This window comes from Artemia franciscana, chromosome 15 (assembly GCF_032884065.1).
Source record: "Artemia franciscana chromosome 15, ASM3288406v1, whole genome shotgun sequence".
Classification (NCBI taxonomy): Eukaryota; Metazoa; Arthropoda; class Branchiopoda; order Anostraca; family Artemiidae; genus Artemia; species Artemia franciscana.
This window is the reverse complement of record NC_088877.1, coordinates 19,556,199-19,575,892: the sequence shown is the minus strand read 5'-3', so window position 1 is coordinate 19,575,892 and position 19,694 is coordinate 19,556,199. Positions and strand designations below refer to the sequence as shown.

General features: G+C 34.1%; 1 protein-coding gene across 2 annotated transcripts in view; it reads right to left on the bottom strand.

The window, feature by feature from the left end:
* LOC136036148 (neurexin-4-like) overlaps window positions 1-19,694 on the bottom strand; it is a 91,991-nt gene that overhangs the window by 35,291 nt on the left and 37,006 nt on the right. For both annotated transcript variants that reach the window (XM_065718187.1, XM_065718188.1), the window contains 6 exons: window positions 19,342-19,503; window positions 17,435-17,651; window positions 11,255-11,503; window positions 5,269-5,394; window positions 4,761-4,849; window positions 2,332-2,605 (listed from right to left, as the gene is read on the bottom strand). In XM_065718187.1, the coding sequence (XP_065574259.1) occupies window positions 2,332-2,605; window positions 4,761-4,849; window positions 5,269-5,394; window positions 11,255-11,503; window positions 17,435-17,651; window positions 19,342-19,503 (1,117 nt within the window). The remainder of the gene's footprint in view (window positions 1-2,331; window positions 2,606-4,760; window positions 4,850-5,268; window positions 5,395-11,254; window positions 11,504-17,434; window positions 17,652-19,341; window positions 19,504-19,694) is intronic.

Here is a 19,694-nt window from a genome sequence, read left to right as displayed (position 1 = left end):
ACCATGGCTCATAATATATAATTTTCTTTCACAATTTTTGGTTATGAATAAATATATTCTTATCTACAGAGCAACATATTACTATAATGCCAGGTAAATTTGAACTACTTAATTTCACAAAATTTGGTTCTCAACATAAAAAGCCAGAAGCTATGCTCTAACGTAGATTTCGTATAGCACGAGGTATCTCCAATGAATTGCGCCCTTTTAATTTTTTCCCCAGCTTCATCAAAAGTAGACAGTAGGTGGAGGGGTCAACTGATCAAATAAAAATTATAATAGCATTTAAAAGAGCCATCCGGAGCCCTTTCAACAATGCAATTATGAGGGAGCTACCAACCCTCAACACCTACAGTGTTTAAAAAAATGATACCACGGTACATGGACAAAATAATCACTCCGCAATACAAAAAAAACAACTTTTGACATCCCACCTTGTCTCCAAGCGAACATGAAAAAAAAACTTAATTTTTTATAAAAAAAATGCTCAAGGGATGCACACATGGCTCTGACATTCACAGAAAAAAACTACACCCGGTACAAAAGCCAACTGAAAAACGACATATTAAGTTAATAACTTTGATGAAAACAAGAGCATAGTACTTATTTCTATGACGTAAATAATAAAAGCCAAAAAGCCAATGTGGGCATGTGCACTGATTATGCTAAGAAAATCCTAATTTTGTGAATAAATTTTTTAAAAGCCTGGCAGTCTAATTCATCGGTTCACAATTACATGGCTCTATTCAGGGATCTTTTTGAAAAATACAGCAGCCAAACTAACACAGCTATTGGTGAAAATTGGCCCAAACACTTTTCCACGATCAAGATCAACGGATCCAGATACCAGTGACATACGTTATAGACTGGATTAATTCCACTTTTGTCAAAGCAGTTTTTTCAAGACTTTCCTATTCTTTTTGCAAAATGGGCAGGATCATTCCCCTAAAAAAGCCCCCACTTTAAATATTTTAAATTTCGTTGCACCGAATTTTTTTTGCGAAATTTCAACGAAATTCAAGAAATAAAAACAAATAGCGAAACTTTGGGAAGAAGTTTTCGTTATGGCAATTCGAAAGGGCTAATGTGATCTTAAGCCCGTTGAATCAATGAATCAAATCTGCATTCCAATGTTTAAGTCAGCAAACACATGAAACAATGTACAATATTTTCAAATTCCAGAATGAGTCACATAAGGTATTTACCACCATATTCTTTTTGAAACTTATATATTAAGCCAGTATTTGAGTGTCTCAGATACTAAATTGACCAATTGAATATAGGAAACAACCCATTTTGACCATATTATACAATTATCTTGAAAAAAAAAAACTCAGATTTTTTTTTTCGATTTCGCTTTATAAAAAAAAAACCATAAATAAACATGCAAAACGAGAAATAAAACGTAAGTAAAGCGTGTGATCTACGAAAGTTAAATAGCCTGGATGGAAATTGCCGAATTTCTGGTATCATACTGTCGTCTTACATTGATACCTTAAAGAGGTAAGGAAACTTGAAAAACTGGAATTAAAGTGTAGATAAAACGTGTGAATGTCAAACATTTAATACCTTACATAAATAAAGCTGAATTTTAAGGATCGAAACAGTCGTCTCAGGCTGATAAATTAAAGCCGTAAATCGACATGTTAAGCGCGAGCTAAAGCGTAAATAAAACGTGTGAACTTCAAAAATTAATCAAAAGTGTGTCGAATCGGCCTCTATTTTCTATTTTAGTATCAAAGCCGAAACGATTTCAGTATTTTTGGTTTTTGGCTTCATATTAATGCTCCTTTTTTAAGGATTTCCGTATGAGCGTATACAATCTTACTTTATATAATTGGTTATGTCATTAACTCTTATCCGATCACAAACACAGAAACAGTCAGGCTCTATTAAAAGGCGGTGGATTTTGTGTTTCAGAAAGTCAGGCCTGTGTTGTCTCACGGCTAGAGATCGAGTCAATAAAGTGCTTTGACACTGAATTCAGGGAACATCTTGAATTCTTGGCATCCTTACGTCAGCAATTCCTCAAACAATGGTTATGGCGGGAGATTTGGGTTGAAGGCGATGATGGTCAGGTGCAAACGTTGCAATTAGAAGTAGATAGTGTTTGGTTTCGGGTTTAATGGTTCTATGATGGGGTCGATATAATCACGAATCCCATTACATGGCCCTCGGGTCTTCCAATAAAAACTATTTTATATTAAATAAGCTAATTCAATTTGATGTCTCTACTCCGATGTTAATTGACAAACATTTTCTGTGACATCTAATTTGAAAGCTATGCCTTTGCATAATATTTGAAGAAAGAGAAAAACACAGAAATCGAACCTGAGTCACAGTTGCACCACTTATTTGGATCTACGCATGTTCCAAAAAGGCCACATTCACACTTGCGGGAGCCGGGAAGAGCTCCGGCCCAATAATCCATCTTTTGATTACTTTTTGAGACCCACCACGAAAACGGCTTAAACTCTTGATTGCCAAGATAAGGGGAATTCAAAAGTCGGGCCTTCCGACAATCATATCTTAACCTTTGTGAGCAAGTATATGAGCGGTTGATCAACAACTCCATCTGTTCAAAGCTGGCATCGTATTGTATGTCCTGAAAATAAACTTACGATAAACAAGAGTGCCCATCTGCGGAATTTTGGGGACTATCTTCCATAACATACTAAAACAGGAAAGGACTAAAGTCAAAGGATTCGACAATTTACTTTACTAATTTGTTTGATATAGTTTAATCAAAAGCTAAGATAACATCTCCTTTTTGTGGATACTCTTTCTAATACTTTTTCTAAAGTTTTCACTAATACTCAAAAGTAGTTTACAATTAACTAATTTATACCTTGGTTCCTCCCTCCGGAAGTTTATAGATTAATGGTATCATCCTTTCCCAAAAATTTTAACAAAATTTAACAAAAATCTTTACAGAAATCTGAAATATTTTCTGAGACAATGAAACTGCCTATCTGTTCTTCGAATGTTTCAGTCATATCTCTAGCAGTCCTCATTGCCAAAAGGAATAAAATGTAATTTTTCAAAATACACTAAATTAAAAGAAAGGTTCTGAAAGCAGCCTCACTACTCCCAAAGTATCTAGATTTTTCACGTTTTAGAATGTGTTTTCATTTTTACATTATAAACCCTTCCCAAATTCAGAAACTTGACTGTATGTCAAAATACGGAAAAACAGCATGAGCTCAGAAATCACTGACGATTAACATATGGGAGCATGAGGTGAATAAATATTCTACAGTTTCTAGGATCGGAGGAACAAAAATCTACTGATAGGATTAACCAACAATTTTTTTTTTGAAAATTACAAAAAGAGTAAAACTTTACCAAAATCATGCATATTTAATTTCAATTTTAGGTACAAAGAAAAACTAATAGAATTAATTCACAAAATTATAAATCCCATTTTAAAAGACAAAAATTATAGAGAGCGAGATTAATAAAAGAAATACATTTTTTTCGGAGAGAAAATACGCCACTTCCTTCTTCAAAAAAGATTTGTATATACTGAATCCATATATAAAATCTTGCAAAACAAGTTTTATGTATCATCAGGAAAATTCACATTAAATTTCATAGTATGAAAATAGAATTTGAAAAAGAAGATATTTCAAAAAAAACGTTGTAACAAAGTTTTGAGAGAAAGAATTTCCTTGAAAAAAGTTGATAGATATTCAAGCATCTGTATAATAAGAAAGCTCTAAATTTGGTTTAATTATTGCAATAATCATAATATAAATTATAAGAATTATAATTTAATGTTGTAAGAAAGAAGAATTTATATTTAAACTGGACACATATTTTAATAAAGATTAAAAGAGATTGAGAATCAAGAGATCGAAGAACTAAGTTGCAAAGTATTCGACAAATTTTTAAACACAATAGGAAAACAAATTAAAAAATGATCTAAAAACTGAAGAAGATAAAAAAAGATATTTTTACAATTATACTTTATACTATATTATAAGCTTATAAAAGCAACAAACTACAGCATTAGAGAAAAAAAAACTTAGAAAAGGACATACATTTCAAAAAAAAACTTTTAGAAATGTTGTAAGAAAGAAGAATTTATATTTAAACTGGACACATATTTTAATAAAGATTAAAAGAGATTGAGAATCAAGAGAACGAAGAACTAAGTTGCAAATTATTCGACAAATTTTTAAACACAATAGGAAAACGAATTAAAAATAAGATCTAAAAATTGAAGGAGATAAAAAAGGGTATTGTTACAATTATACTATATACTATACTATAAGCTTATAAAAGCAACACAACTACAGTAATAGAGAAAAAGACTTTTAAAAAAGGACATTTTTATTAAAATATACTGACAGATTCGACAAAAATTTTTTTTATAGATAAATGTATTTCGGTTATGACCAATAGCGTCAATGCTAAACGTACCAACAGAAAAAAAAGGAATATACAGGGGTAATCAAGATTGAAACAACATTCTGTTAATTAGGACCTGCATCGTTCCATAAACAATTTTCACTTTGGTAACGGTATTTTCAAACAAATTGGATGATTAAGTGTGTAAACGTTTCTATAGGCATTTTTAGAAAACATTGTGGCAACGCACGCTGAAGCTTTATCGGTAGGTCACACTTTTCTTTTTTCAAATATAAATTGTAGGATAGGTATATGAAAGATTTTTCGGATGTTGGAACGTTAGAAAGTAAAATTAAACACGTTAACATGAGCTATTTAAAATGTCAGTTTCAATAATAGTCTTTTACCTGAATAAAAGAACCGGGTAGATCAAATCCATTTATACTAGTTGAAACTTCACTGTTATGGCCAACATGAGTGAGGGTTCTACCATCATCTGGAAAGAAAGAAAAACAGGATAAATGTACCATCGAACCAAATCTTAAAAAACTAATCTTACAGAATGAATAAGTCCATCGAATTACAACTAGAATAGTCAATCATATTAAAATGAGTTTAAAAGTTTCAGCTTTTTATTTTAAAAACTGGTATTTGAAAAATTAAACTTGCTGCAAGAGTGAAAACTGGCACTAGTATCAACAACAACAAAACGACAACAACACCTTCTAGTATTTGGCGTTTCTTGACATTTGTTTCAAAGCGTAATAATAGGCCAAAATTAGTCAAATTAGCATAATTGGGAAAATAGCGTGGAAATAAGCGTCTGATCTCAGTATCTAAAAAAACACACAAAAAAAAACACCAAAAATAAAAACAAGACAAGACAGAATGCAAGATATAAGTAAGGCTACTTACTTAAAATTTCGCATGTTACAGGAAATGCGGGTAGAATGCCACTCCCATCAATGTCAATAAAATACTCCGAGCGACCATTTGAAGCTCCATTCTGGCGATAGTTTTGACAAGACAATGGGTACGCAGCTAAAAAAAAGAAGCAAAACACTAAAAAAAACTTGGAACAATTGAATGTTTAAATGAAGAACCGATTTTAAGATTCAAAAAATAAACAGTATCTTAAGCCTATGCATAAAACTAAAACCAGTGAAACTAGCAAGAGCCGAGGGCTCACATGGGACTTGTGACGAGGTCGGAAGAGCCAAGAGCTTCTTCCCACTAAGTTTCATTACGATCTCTCCACTCTAAGCGTTTTCAATGATTTCCAGTTTTCCCCTCCAACGTCCCCGAATGTCACCAGATCCGATCGGGATTTAAAATAAGAGCTCTGAGACACGAGGTCCCTCTAAATATTAAACTTCATTATGATCCAATCACCCGTTCGTAAGTTAAAAATACCTCATTTCTTCTAATTTTTCCGAATTACCGGATTAGGTGCCCCCCAACTTTCCCAACAAGAGCAGTTCCAGTCCGGTTATGTCGATAATGTATCTAGGACATGTGCTAATTTTTTCCACCAAGTTTCATCCCGATCTCTACACTCTAAACGTTTTCCAAGATTTTCGGTTTCCCCCTCCCAGTCCCACCAATATCATCGGATCCAGTCGGGGATTTAAAATAAGAGCTCTGAGACACGAGATCCCTCTGAATATTAAAATTCATTATTATCAATCACCCGTTCGTAAGTTAAAATACCTCTTTTTTTCTAATTTTTCCGAATTACCGAGGTAGGTGCCCCCGACTTTCCCAACGAGAGCAGTTCCGGTCCGGTTATGTCAGTAACGTATCTAGGACATGTGCTTATTTTTCTCACCAAGTTCCATCCCGAACTCTCCACTCTAAGTGTTTTCTAAGATTTCCAGTCCCCCCAACTCTTCCTAATGACAATGGATCCGGTCGGGATTTATACTAAGAGGTCTGAGTTACGAGGTCCTTCTAACTATCAAATTTCATTAAGATCCGATCACTCGTTCGTAAGTTAAAAGTACCTCCTTTTTTCTAATCTTTCCGAATTACCCCCCCCCCCCCAATTCTCCCAAAGAGAGCGGATCCGTTCCAGTTATGTCAATCGCATATCTAGGACTTTTGATTATTTTTGCCACTACGTTTCATCCCTATCCCTCCACTCTAAGCGTTTTCCAAGATTTCAGGTTTCTCCCTCTAACTCGACTCAATGTCACCGGATCCGGTCGGGATTTAAAATAAGAGCTCTGAGACCCGATATCTTTTTAAATATCAAATTTCACTAAGATCCGATCACCCGTTCGTAAGTTAAAAATACCTCATTTTTTCTAATTTTTCCGAATTAACCGTCCCCCCTCCCCCTCCCAGATGGTCAAATCGGGGAAAGAACTAACAAAAAACTGGTTAAAACCAGTTATCTTTGGAAACCAGAAATTCAGCGATGAAATCTTGGACATCCTAAAATAAATCAGATGTTCAAACAATGGAAATCAAGATATTAGAAATAAAACGAGCGGCACATGGGACCCTTTCGACATGCCTGTCGCCACGAACTGTGTTAAAAAGCAACAACAGCAGAAGGAAAAAAGTCTGTCCTTGTCTTCAATGACATATTTTACTGATGAGAAGAATCATAACTTTAAATCAACTTGAGCTAATACTTTTTTCCAAAATAGACATTCCGTAGGTACAGCAAAAGTATAAGTAGATTTTCTAGAATTTCTGGTGTCTAAAAGAAAACCAAAATAATTGTCACCATTGATGGAAGTAAAGGGATATTAAAAAATTAAGTTAAAAGCCTATTGAAGGAGAGATGAAATGACGGCAGATTAATCTAACCTGATCAACTTAATCAGGATTTGATCAACTTCTAACCCTGAGACAACCCTGAGATACATATACCGTCTTTTGATTTACAGACACGTATATTCGGGTCAGCATATTAGTATAATTTCTAGCTATACTCGTCGATTCCTAAGGCTCTTAACCAAATAAGTTAAGGTGAGAGTAAAGTTTCTGAGAGACGGCAAGTTACGAGTTATTTGAGGTTTAGTGATTGTTTGATTTGGAATCATGCTCTAATGACCCCGTTTTGGGGATTTTTGGGGTGGAAAGTTGGATTTGTTTTCCTTTAACATTTTTTTTATTGTATATTTCTTTAATTATTTTTCTCCCTTGTTCCTTCCTGGTCATAGAGCTTTACGGGGATACTATATTTTAGGGAGGGATATTACATACTATGTTGAAGTTGTTTCTGTTGCATATTTCCTGTTAAGTAAACAAACTATTAACTCTGAAAAAAAATCCATCTCAATGGTAATATAGTTTGATAATGAAATGACATATTAAAAAAATGAGGGTTCAGTCCGTTCGAACCAGTCCCAGATTATAGATACACCGATGCCCCCTAGGGCATCGATTAATATTAGGAAGTATTATAGAGCGATGGGCTAAAAACTTTGACGGAGTGTTAAACCATGATATGATTGTAGAGAACGGTGTAGAAAATAGGAAAAAAAAAAGTTTAGTGACTTGGAGATCAGGGGATGTCTATCATCTAAAAAGTTAGAATAGGTATTAAAAGGACCGAAAAGTAAACGGTTTTAGAAATATGATGGATAGGTGGGTTAAATTATGAAAATAAATTTTGATAAAGGGAAAGTACCTAAGGATTTTATAAAAATTTAATTACACTGTAATATAAAGAAGATCATAAGGTTGAATATTCAGAAAGCTACGAGACCTTTTAGTCAAAACTGTGTGAAATTTGTCCTTAGCATCTTTGGAAAAAAGAAGAAAAAAAGCGATCTGAACGAGATCCACCATTTATATTTAACCACTGAGGGTCCTGCCGTAAATAGTACTCGATGAACATGAACTGAAGGAGTTACAGTATGCCTCTGTGTGCGAAGTTGGAGGAGGGAAGTGTCGAAGGGGACATGGATCTACTTTTCGTAATGTATTGTGGTCTATTAATCTAGTTTCAGAACATTTATTTACATCATGAATAATTAGTTATTGCATTTAAACCAGATTCAATTTAGGTGTGCCAAGCCGTTTTTCTTGTATTGACGGAGATAGACTGTGCAGAAGGGACAGATAGCGAACATCAAGTGCCGCAGTGCCGGCTGGATTTTTAAATCCTTAAACTGCTGGGGATAGGCGATTCGAGCATACGCACTTCCCGCAGATTCTATCTACCGTGGAATTTATAAAGCCAGAAATTATTCTGGTCATTCATTTAGTTCTTGTGCGGCGAATACAATTCACAAAATAATTATTGACGCTAGCTTCTGTGGTATGGATTATTTTCGTGTTACTGGTCTGATTTAAGATTGTGAGTTTGGATTTGCTTACGAAATGGTAAAAACAAACGAATCAAATTCTATAAGCCAATCCGCTACTTATGTTTATTCACCCGTGCTGATCTTTTTACAAGTGAATCTCCGGGCAGGGATTGATGACGACTCGATTGCTAAACATGCCGTTGGCTTTCTTGATGAGAATGTTATAAAGAGCGCAAAAGCAGAGCTCTGGTCTTGTGCCTCTCTTAACCGATCCTCAAGGGGACGAAAAGGTGATGTAGCCTCACTTAGGCATATAAATGATATGCTTGAATTTTTGCGAAAATGCAACAATGAACAAGTCGATCTGCCCAATTTTGTTATCATCTCTCTAATGGAAGTACCGGTAATTCATGCAGCAGCTTATTCGAAACTTGCCTCTAAACTAACTTTAATGGAAAATACGCTAAAGACTATATGATGATCTGAACTTTCCATCTCTACCGAATCATAGCCAATATCCTTCACAAAATCCTATGACAGTTGTGGTTTCGAATTTTCCGCATCATTTGAATAATCCGGCTAAACGCAAGCAAGGAATTGATAAAGTTTGCGGGCACGAAGTTGTGCTTAGTACAAAGCCCTCTAGCGATAAGCTGTTAATTCGCATTGACAAAATTACTGCGAAAGATTTTTGTGATGCAATCCCTGGCGTACTGAAGAACTATCACGTCAAACTAAATGAACAAAAATACCCCGAAATACTGAAAAGCATACAGGAGAACTTTGATCTTGTTATGTTTAAGGGCTGTGACGGTGTGATTGATGCGAAACGCATAGGAAAATCGATGACATTAAAAGTAACTTTTACGGATGGAATCACACCCTCAAATGCTCTGCGGCTCGGCATAAAAATAGGATATGAATTGTTCCGAGTTCATATGTTTGTGAGACCACCAAGTTGTTGCTACAAATGTCAGTCTTCTAATCACACAATATCCAACTGTGACAGGTATGTGCGCCGTTCTCGTGCTGCGCAGTACGAATCCTCCAGCTCTTTCCCCTGTCAAGCAACGAATCCGAAATGCACCAACTGCGGTGGCCCTCATATTTTCTTTAGTCTCAAATGCCGTATCCTTCGTGAAGTTTTGTCAAAAAGAATAAAATCAGTAAATGATTGAATATAGACTTAAATTTATGCTCCTTTAATATTAATGGGACTAAGATAAGGACCGCAAAATTAACCAGAAAAGATGGAAAGTTTTTTTGTGTTTATTTTGCCCTTTCATGGGCTTTCATGGAAAGATTTTGAATTTATTAGTTTTTACGTCTTCATCAGCTTTTACTTATAGTGCTCTATATTTTAGTAATATTTTATCACTAAGCAAGAGATTGAAAGTCGTGTAAGATATTCCGCTATAATACATGTGCACTCTCGCTGTCATGAAAAAAGTCTTTTATCCCCTCACTTATTTATTAAGCTAAACTTGATTATCAGGAAAGATGTTAATGATAATTTAGACAACAGAGCATTCAATAGTAAATCAAACCAAAAAGATAACTGATTTCTGCATTTTCATTTAGAAGTCCTCTCATACAGAAGTTCGGCGAAACACTACGCAGCTTAAACTTCCTTTTCTTTTGCTAATACCTTCAGTAAGATGTGCCATTACATTATCAATGGAAAGGGTCCATTGGTTATATATTATCCAAAATTGGTTAAATATGTTCAACATGTCTTATACTATCCAATTTTTCTTTTGTTTAATGACATTTACTTTTTTTAAATTAACAATTATGTACATGAGTGCTATGTGGCAGAATAGCAAATAGCTTATGTGTGAAATTTATTTCTTTACATTATCAATGGAGAGGGTCCCTTGTTTATTATTCAATATGTCTTACATTATCCATTTTTTCTTTTGTTAGTGACATTTACTTTGTTAAATTAGCAATTATGTACATGAGTGCTATGTGGCAGAAGAGGCTTCGTGACTAATAGCTTATGTGAATCTTATGTATATGCATAACTGAAATGTTTGTTTGCGTTTTTAGTAAGCTATGAGAGCAATGACTGTTGAAAGGAGAGAAAGACTAAACAAGGGAAGAAATTTAGAGGCTTTCGAAACTTAGGGACTTACCGTACCATCGAAAAGATTAACAAAACTTGATGCTAATTTTATGATCCTATTCAGATTTTGGTTGCTTTTATTTTCCTATTTTGTGATCCTATTCAGATTTTGGTCACTTTTATTTTCCTATTTTATGATCCTATTCAGATTTTCGTCACTTTTATTTTCCTATTTTATGATCCTATTCAGATTTTGGTCGCTTTTATTTTCCTATTTTATGATCCTATTCAAGTTTTGGTATATCCCTTTTATTTTTCTATTTAAGTTTTGGCAAGCTACAACAAGAGACGTGAATCCTAGTTGTCAAGTCCATTTATTCACATTCAGGTCACTCAACTGCACTAACTTTGTTTTTTATACTGGTCAATATTCCAAACATAAAAAAATTCAGACTCAAAGGTTGATTAATCAAAAGTGTTAAACATTATCTATAGTTTCGCCACATTAACATTCACTTTTCACACAACGACATTTGCCCCCCTGCCCCCAAAAACAGCAAGATCTTACCAGTGTGACAAACAGCGCCAGTGTAGCCCGAATTAGTGCAATTGCAGGTAAAACTGCTTGACGATTGCCTGCAAATACCTCCATGCTCACAAGGATTCGGATCACATCTATCAATCATGTGACAAGTATCGAAGATAATGTCATCTTTGGTGTATTCATTGTCTTTCCAATTTAGAGGGCTCTTGAAATTACCATCCACGTTAATACTTCGAAGACATCCAACAAAACCAATTGAACTTGAATGACCTCCTAAAAAATGACCAGATATATGGTATTAAAATGGATATTTAGCATTCACCTCAGGAGCGCATGACTACTGGGATTTATTCGAGGGTAGGGAAGGGGAAGAGGGGTAGATTCGCCGAACTTAAAATACACGACTTCTGTAAATATTACCAGAAATAGTAAAAACTAAAATACCCATAAATGCCCAAATAGTAAAAGACCCATATATGCCTGATGGAATTTGGAGGAAAACAAAAAACAAAACCAAAAAAACTGAGAAAGAAAAATTAATAAAATTGAAGCTAGAAAGAAATCCTAAGATTTTAGGCAGTCAGATGACCACATTTCTTATCTACCTCTACGTTTTCCACTTCTTAAAAATCACTGAAATATTAGCTGCTTTGCTTTCGTCTACTTACTTCAAATTTTCGTTTTCTTTTTCCTTTTTTTTCTACCAAAGAGAAAAACAATTCGTTCAAAAACTAACACAAAAAAGAATAACTCCTTTTTTTATAACACGCTCCTTTAACACCTACACGCAAGGACGCCCATAGAGGAAGAAAATAGGAGGAAAGGGCTTGAAACTCCTCTGGGAAACCAAAAATGTAATTTTTTGAACAAAAACTATTTTTAAAGCCTTGCTTCTTTCAACCACTCATTGGAAAAATGCATAGCTTTACGTCAAAATTCAGGAAAATGGTCATTTTTTCATCCACATATATTCTAGTACAACCATCAAATGGTTGTGACGAAGTGCGTTTCTCGTGCCACAGTTCTAGAACAATTTTTTTTTTTTTTAATTAACTAGCGACCCAGCATTTTACTCTTCCCTTCCCCTTTATTACGTTGTCCCAGACATTCCGCATCTTTTTAAACCAATAGCTAACTACCTGATTATTGTAAATGAAATAATAATAACTCCAACCCAGAGGTGAACATATCTCCTAATTCATAAAAGTAAGCATTGGTTTCAAACTAAAACTGTTCTAGGGTTGATTTTGAATATAAAAAAAAAGAAAGAAAAGGAAAGCATCAGTGCTTCCCACACACACAAAAAAAGGCGATTTTTCGTGTTGCTCAAGATAGGGGATTGGAATACTCCTGTATGGAGTTTGCAATAAACTTTTGCCAATAAAATTAGCCGAAATAAAAGTTATTATCCCTGAATCAGCTTCAAATGACAATTTTTCATCATCTGACAGTTTTTTTTAAACAGGGTTTTCAATTTTCTATTACTAAAAATTAGAGGTCGTTCTTTACTAGGTTGCGTCTGATGCCGAAACCATTATTTATTAAGTAACCAATAAATTACTTTTCCTTAAATTTTGTGGGGTTTTCTGCAGAGATATACACAAACGGTCACGACTAGTTTGACGCTACGAAATAGAATAGGGTTAATTGTCTGTGCAGACAATTGAAAATATATTCGAGAGGTTAGTCCTTAAAATAATACGACGCCTTTTGGGAAATGTATTTTTCATAACTTATGGACAATTGTACGCAGTACAATAAAATATAGTAATACTAGGTGTTGGTATAGTAATACCAACACCTAGTTGGAGGGGGCGCTTCGCAGCCCCCCCCCCCCAAGGGGAGGCTGCGAATCTTCTGTTTGAGTGTCCCGGTCGTCATTTGTGTCCCGGTGTCCCGGTCTGTAATTTCGCTTTGAGTGTCCTGGTTGTCATTTATATTCCCTGTGTCCCGGTCGTCATTTGTGTCCCGGTGTCCCGGTCTGTAGTGTCATCTTATAATGACGTCATATACAAACCCTTATATACTCACTGACGTCAAATGCAAACCCACAAACAAACAAAAATGCATATATACAACTTATTTATATATATATATATATATATATATATATATATATATATATATATATATATATATATATATATATATATATATATATATATATATATATATATATATATATATATATATATATATATATATATATATATATATATAGATACAGTTTCTTCTTTAGTTTTTTTTCTTTTTTAGTTTTTTCTTTTCTTAGTTTTTCTTTTTTTTTTAGTTTCTTCTTTTTATTGATTTGTTTTCTTCAATTTGTCAATGTTCATTCTAACATCAACACTTGGAAAATTCTTTACGTGCCAAGCATGCTAAAGCTCCAACAATTTATAATAAACCTCAAATTTTGGGTATCTGTTTTAAGGTTTTCGAATTACTTTAATCTATTGTCAAAATATACTGAAATATTTGTGCAATTCCCAGTTTTTTTTTAGTTTTTTAGCTTTTTTCAGTTTTTTTTCTTTTTAGGTTTTTTTACCTTTTTTATTTTTTTTACGTTTTTTCTTTTTAGGTTTTTTCTTTTTTTAATTTTTTTTATTTTTTAGTTTTTTTTTAGTTTTTTCTCTTAGTTTTTTTTTTAGTTTTTTCTCTTTATTTTTTTTTTAGTTTTTTTACCATTTTTCTTTTTTCTGTTTTCTTTTTCTTCTTTATTTTTCAGCGTCACTATGAAATACATATCGCCGAACCTTTGCTTTTTATCTGGTAGGCATTGATGACCTTATCCAAGTCAAAATCCCAAATCCAATCATCATCGCTATCATTTTCAGTTTTGATACGTTTTGACTCTCGCTGTCCAGGTGGATTTTCATCTAACTGCGCGGTTTTGCGTTCTCTAGCCGCAAGCCTTTTGGCATTAACCCTTTGAGCAGATTCCTCGGCTGTTTCTTCTGCCATTGTAGGATTTATACTAAAATTTCTCTTTGAATTAACTATTTGAGCAGCTTCCTCGGCTGTTTCTTCTGTCATTTTAAGATCTATACTAAAAATTCCTCTTCACGTGCCAAGCTTGATAAAGCTCAACAATTTATAATAAACCTCAAATTTCAAGTATCTGTTTTAATACTTTAATCTATTGTGAAAATATTTCGAAATATTTATGCAATTCCCAGTTTTTACATTTTAGTTTGTTTTCTTTTTCTTCTTTATTTTTCAGACGTCATATGCAAACCCTCAACACAAAAATACATACAACTTATTTTTATATATATAGAAGATATAATCTGGCGTAACAGACTTAGTGTAACAGACATAACACATAAACAACTTATTTATATATATATAGATTGTACAATGAAATATAGTACAAGGGCAGCATTTTCAAAGCTCAATTGTTTCAAGGACGAAAAGTGCCCTATAAAGGCAAACTACCTTTCTTGTTACAATCAAGAGCTTCGGGGCGATAGCCTCTTAGGCTACGTCCTCTTTTAAACTCTTTGATAAAATGTAATCAGATTTTAATAAAAATGTTAGCGCCAAATTGATCATATAGGACTGATATTGCGTCTACCAACCAAGACAACACCATAATGATGAAACCTTTTCCTTTTTGAAAACGTTTCAATTTTACGGTTAGCAGCTCATATACATCAGGAACAAAAGCCAACACCACGCGGCAATAGGATGACTGGCGGATAAGATTTTCTTTAACTGACTATCTCAGATTTTTGTTTTGTTTTTACACAATGAAGCGCTCTTTCGACCTGATTTGCGATCATGCGGTATAAAACAGAAAAAAATACAAATGAATGTGCATTGTCAGTTTAATATACATACATTTATATTTATTAATTAAAATGTTAATAATTATTCGTTTATTAAAGTTATAAAACTGAAAACATTTAATTTTTTTCCGTAAAGTGCAAGTTATGTTCTGGCCTTGGGAAGGCATAGGGGCTTTGAGCCCTACTCATGTTAATTTCTGCCGTTTTGAGTTTGACTCGGTATTGGATTGTAATTTCTGTTCGTTTTGGGTTTCATTTATTCATCGATGTTGACTTGTAGTTTTACGCTTGGTAGATTATTTGATTTTATTCATGCTCATTTTCGGTTTAATGGAGTTCTTTACTTTTCTTTGAAGAACTTATTTTGTGGAAAAAGCTTTTTTTAATTAATTTCTGTTCGTTTTATATTGACAGTCTTTTCAAACAAAAAATAATAAATAAATCTTTTCGGTTTTTCTTGAAGAATTTATAGTTTGGCCTGCTATTTGTATGCTGGAGAAATTTTTTTAACAATTTTTAACAACATAAACCCTTTTAAAAATTTAGACACAAATAATAGTGTTTAATTTAGTTTTAGATCTCCTCTAGTTGACCTGAAATAGAAAACTTGATACCATTCGCAAAAAAATCTATCTATGCTCTTTGACAGCTTGGATACACTTATACTCTTTTGATTTGGTTAAATTTTAAGAGCAGAAGTAGTAATAGAAGTAGTCTTAACAGTTTGACAATAATACCCTCAGTCGTTCTTGGGATACTGCTAAGATGCCTTATTGGCAATTAGCATTAACACAGGGCATTTCGATTTAAAGTTAAGGCAACATTTAGTTTTTAAACATAACGGACAAAATGCATAAGTGTGGGGGTTGAACTAAGCAATAGCCCAGAGCTGCAATTACAAGACCGTTCAGCTATGCTGAACAAAATAGCAATCTTAAATTTTTATTGGAAGTTTTGGAAAATCATGAGTAAAGAGGGGTGATTGCTCTCTAATTACTTTTGACTATTAAAAAAGGTAATAGAACTTTGCATTTCCAACCAAATTAGCTCATTTAAAATATCAATGATGCTACTTGCTATGATAGAGTAGCACTGCCTATGCTTAGCTTGTGCAGTAGCAATAGTTGTAGTAGCAGTATGCACATAGTACCTTTTTTCAACATCCCCTTCAATACCCGATGAAATTTTTAACTCAATACCATCAATATGTCCTTAAGCATTGCTGATACATCCTCTTGACAACTTATGTGGGCAAAGTGTGTTGCGATTTATTTCAATACAGTTAAAATATTGCCATAACTTTTCGCCTTAATACCCTTAGATTTATTAGCAGTATTAGTAGCATCAGTAGTTATAGTACTAGCAGTAGGAGGAGTAGTTTTAGCTTTAGTAGAAGTAGTGAAAGTGCAGTATTTGTAGGATAGTAATTGTAGGAGTTGAAGCAGTAGTGTTATGATGCAAACACTGTCTTTTGGTTAGTTCAACATTTCCCACAAAAAGCGCTGTAAGATTTAATTTAACATACGAAGCTGTTACTAAGATATAGCTGATTTGCCCTTTTGACAAACTGCATACTGATGGCAGGTTGTAATCCACACAACAGAAATTTTTGAAAATATTCTCTGAAAATTTCACCTTGATAGCCTTAGGCATAGTTAGAATAGTAGACACAGCAGTAGTATAAGTTCTCAACTGAACACAATTAGCCATTGCTATGATATTGTCGATTTGCTCCTTTCTAAGCTGCATAGTCGTATACTTTTTGAGATTTTCATCTTAATGCCTTAAACCTTACAAGTAGTTGTGATAGAGGTAGTAATTGGAGTAATAGTAGTAGTAGAAGTAGTAAATGCTACAGTAGCAGTAGTATTAGTAGTAATGTGCGCACATATTGCCTTTTGGTAAATTGATCACCCCCCTTTAAGTATCCTCTGAGATCCATCTGAATGTAATAAGACCCCATTCCATAAGAACCTTATATGCCCCCAGGGTATATAAAATGCATCTAGGGGAAACATAGCGTGCTTTTGTGTTTGTGTTGGGAGGGGGGTAGGAGGGTAGTTGCGCTCTGATTGCTTTGAATCTTAAAAAAGGGTACTAAAACTTCTGATTAACAAAACCAATGGTCTTCTCCAAAGCATGTACGACCACCCTTTCTATAAGAACCTTATGTTGCCCCAGGTCATAACTTACAACCCTGTCCTGAGAACTGTGGGGAGGGGGGTATGTCATCCTCAAAGGCATTTTGATTGGATGTGTTTGGGGAAAGGTCGAGCGTGGGGGGCGAGGGGGTAGTTGCCCTCTGATCACTTTCGACTATTAAAAAGAGCACTAGCCGTTTGTCAGAGGTATTAACAATAAAGCCAAGCTAAATACAAAGGTTTGGCCACGTTTTCAAAATAATATTAAAACTTACCTCCAATAAAATAAATGCCTCCAGAACGTACTAATAAAAACCGGGTAGTTTTGGCCGTAGTACCATCAACTGTTAGCTTTACTGAATTTCTACCAATTTGAAGTGTCACTGCATGCCAGAGGCCATCATTAAATACTTGTGCAAAGTTATCAAGTATTATCTTTGGTGACTGTTCGGCAACTATCTGGACTTTTAACTTGCCTCGTTCCAAGTAGAGCTAAAACGAAACATTAGCTTACGAAGGTGTGGTTATTATGTTTCTGATTATACCTGTCCATATTCTTGTTTTTGGTTTTACCGTGATTCTTGGACAAATCCAAAGAATTTAATACTAAACAAGTAAAGAGTAAGGCCAGAGGACCTCTGAAAGTCTGCTGCAGAGCCCAAAGGGTCAGGGGAGCACAGACTTCGAGAAACACTGGCCTGTAAGAAAAAAAAATGTCAGCAAACTATTTTAGGAATCACCCCCCCCCCCCCCGCCAAAAAAAAAAATGTTAGTAACTGTACTATAAGGGTTTGAGGGGAAACTACAGACCGGCTAAAAACCTTTTTAAAGACTCCCCAAAAATGCTCGTTCCACTACTGCTACCGTCGTTACCTCTTGTTTCTTTATTTTTGCGTCTAAAAGCAGGCTGAAAACTGTCTTTATCTCTTTACTCACAAACTCTATAAAATAAATAAACTTGCTTAGTCTGGCATTAAGCACCAGTATACTTGTAAAGTAGAGTAACTTGTAATAATCCTTAAAATCTGACAAACTAGGAATCTAAAAAGCAAAATTTAAGAGTACCAATTTGAAATTATGCGTCCATATAAAAAGTCATTTTGATAGGAATAATGTCCACGTGAAAAGCCTGACTATTAAGCAATAATGCAATTACTACGGGTAGCCACCTGACACCAGTTCCAAACATTATTTTTTAAAATTCTTCAATTATTAAAACCCCAAATTTCTGATATTATCCTGTTAAACGTTCGAAAAATATTTTAATGCAATAATTACATTCCTTTCCTTAAAGAAGACGTTAATCAATGAAAATAAAAAAAATAGTACAAAATCTCTTAAATTCTTAAGTATAGAATTGGAATTTTTGCGAAAGATTTTTGCGCTTTGATTAGTTTCGTGATAGTTGTATCAATAAATCAAAAAAGGTAATTTGTTTCCGGTCTTGATTTCTCGCAATCAATTAAGGAAAAACCCGCCTTTTTGAAGAGCAAAAAGACAGTTATTATTATAGTTCTTTTCGTCAGCGTACCCAGCCTCAAGCACTGATTCTAACATCACAAAACTTGGCACATTGTCACCCAATAATCTCGGCTGAAATCTCTCGGGCGAATGTTCACAAATGATGAATTTATTGATTTAAAAAACAAGAAGAACTAATAAGAAATGCTAGAAAACTATGATTAATTAACCCTCCCCATTTTAATCCAGAGCCGTTCAAAGTATGTATGGGAAGCTACTCCGGGCGTCGTGGGTGGGTGGTGCGCCATAATTAACTTTCCTTCGGGTTCCACCAACCCTAGGAACAGCTCTACCCTTGTCTTATCCAGTGGATGCAAAATTCAAACAAAGTTGTTGCAATTCCCTGGTTTTACTCAACTTCTTACATAGGCAAAAATATAAGTTTAAAACTTTTCCTGTACAATCTTATTTATGAAGAACCTTAATATAAATCCAAATGATATCACATCCAGAGTATATTTACAAGAAATAATCTTTTATGACCACCTCTGCATGAGTACGTATTTGTTTAACTTTTCGTGTCTGAGAAGCGAATATCCGTCTTTTAGTTTGTTAAAATAATGTTATGATCTGTCTCAGATATAGTATAGATTTCGTCCGAAAAATTGAATACACACATTTTTGTATTAAAAGAAAATGAAATAAAAAATGAGTAGCAGACCTTGAAATACCCAGGAGACATGAATCGATGATAAACAAGCAGACCATTTTCTTCAAAAGTACGAAAATCTAGTGATACAGTCATTGCTTCGATTGCTTCATAGCCGGTGAGTCGAGCGTAAGAGTTAGCCGTAGTAAAAGTCACAGGAACTGTGGGATCCCTCTAAAATAGACAATACTGGTCATGATAAAGTTTCATACACTAAACTTTTAAAGAAAATGCAAGTCACAGCAACTCTCAGATTACAGGTCATTCTACATTATTTGTAAACATAGCCGGAATATGAAATACCTATTACAGGCTTTAGCTTGAACAGCAGAAATTATTACTGCAAAGAAAATTTTAATTTTACT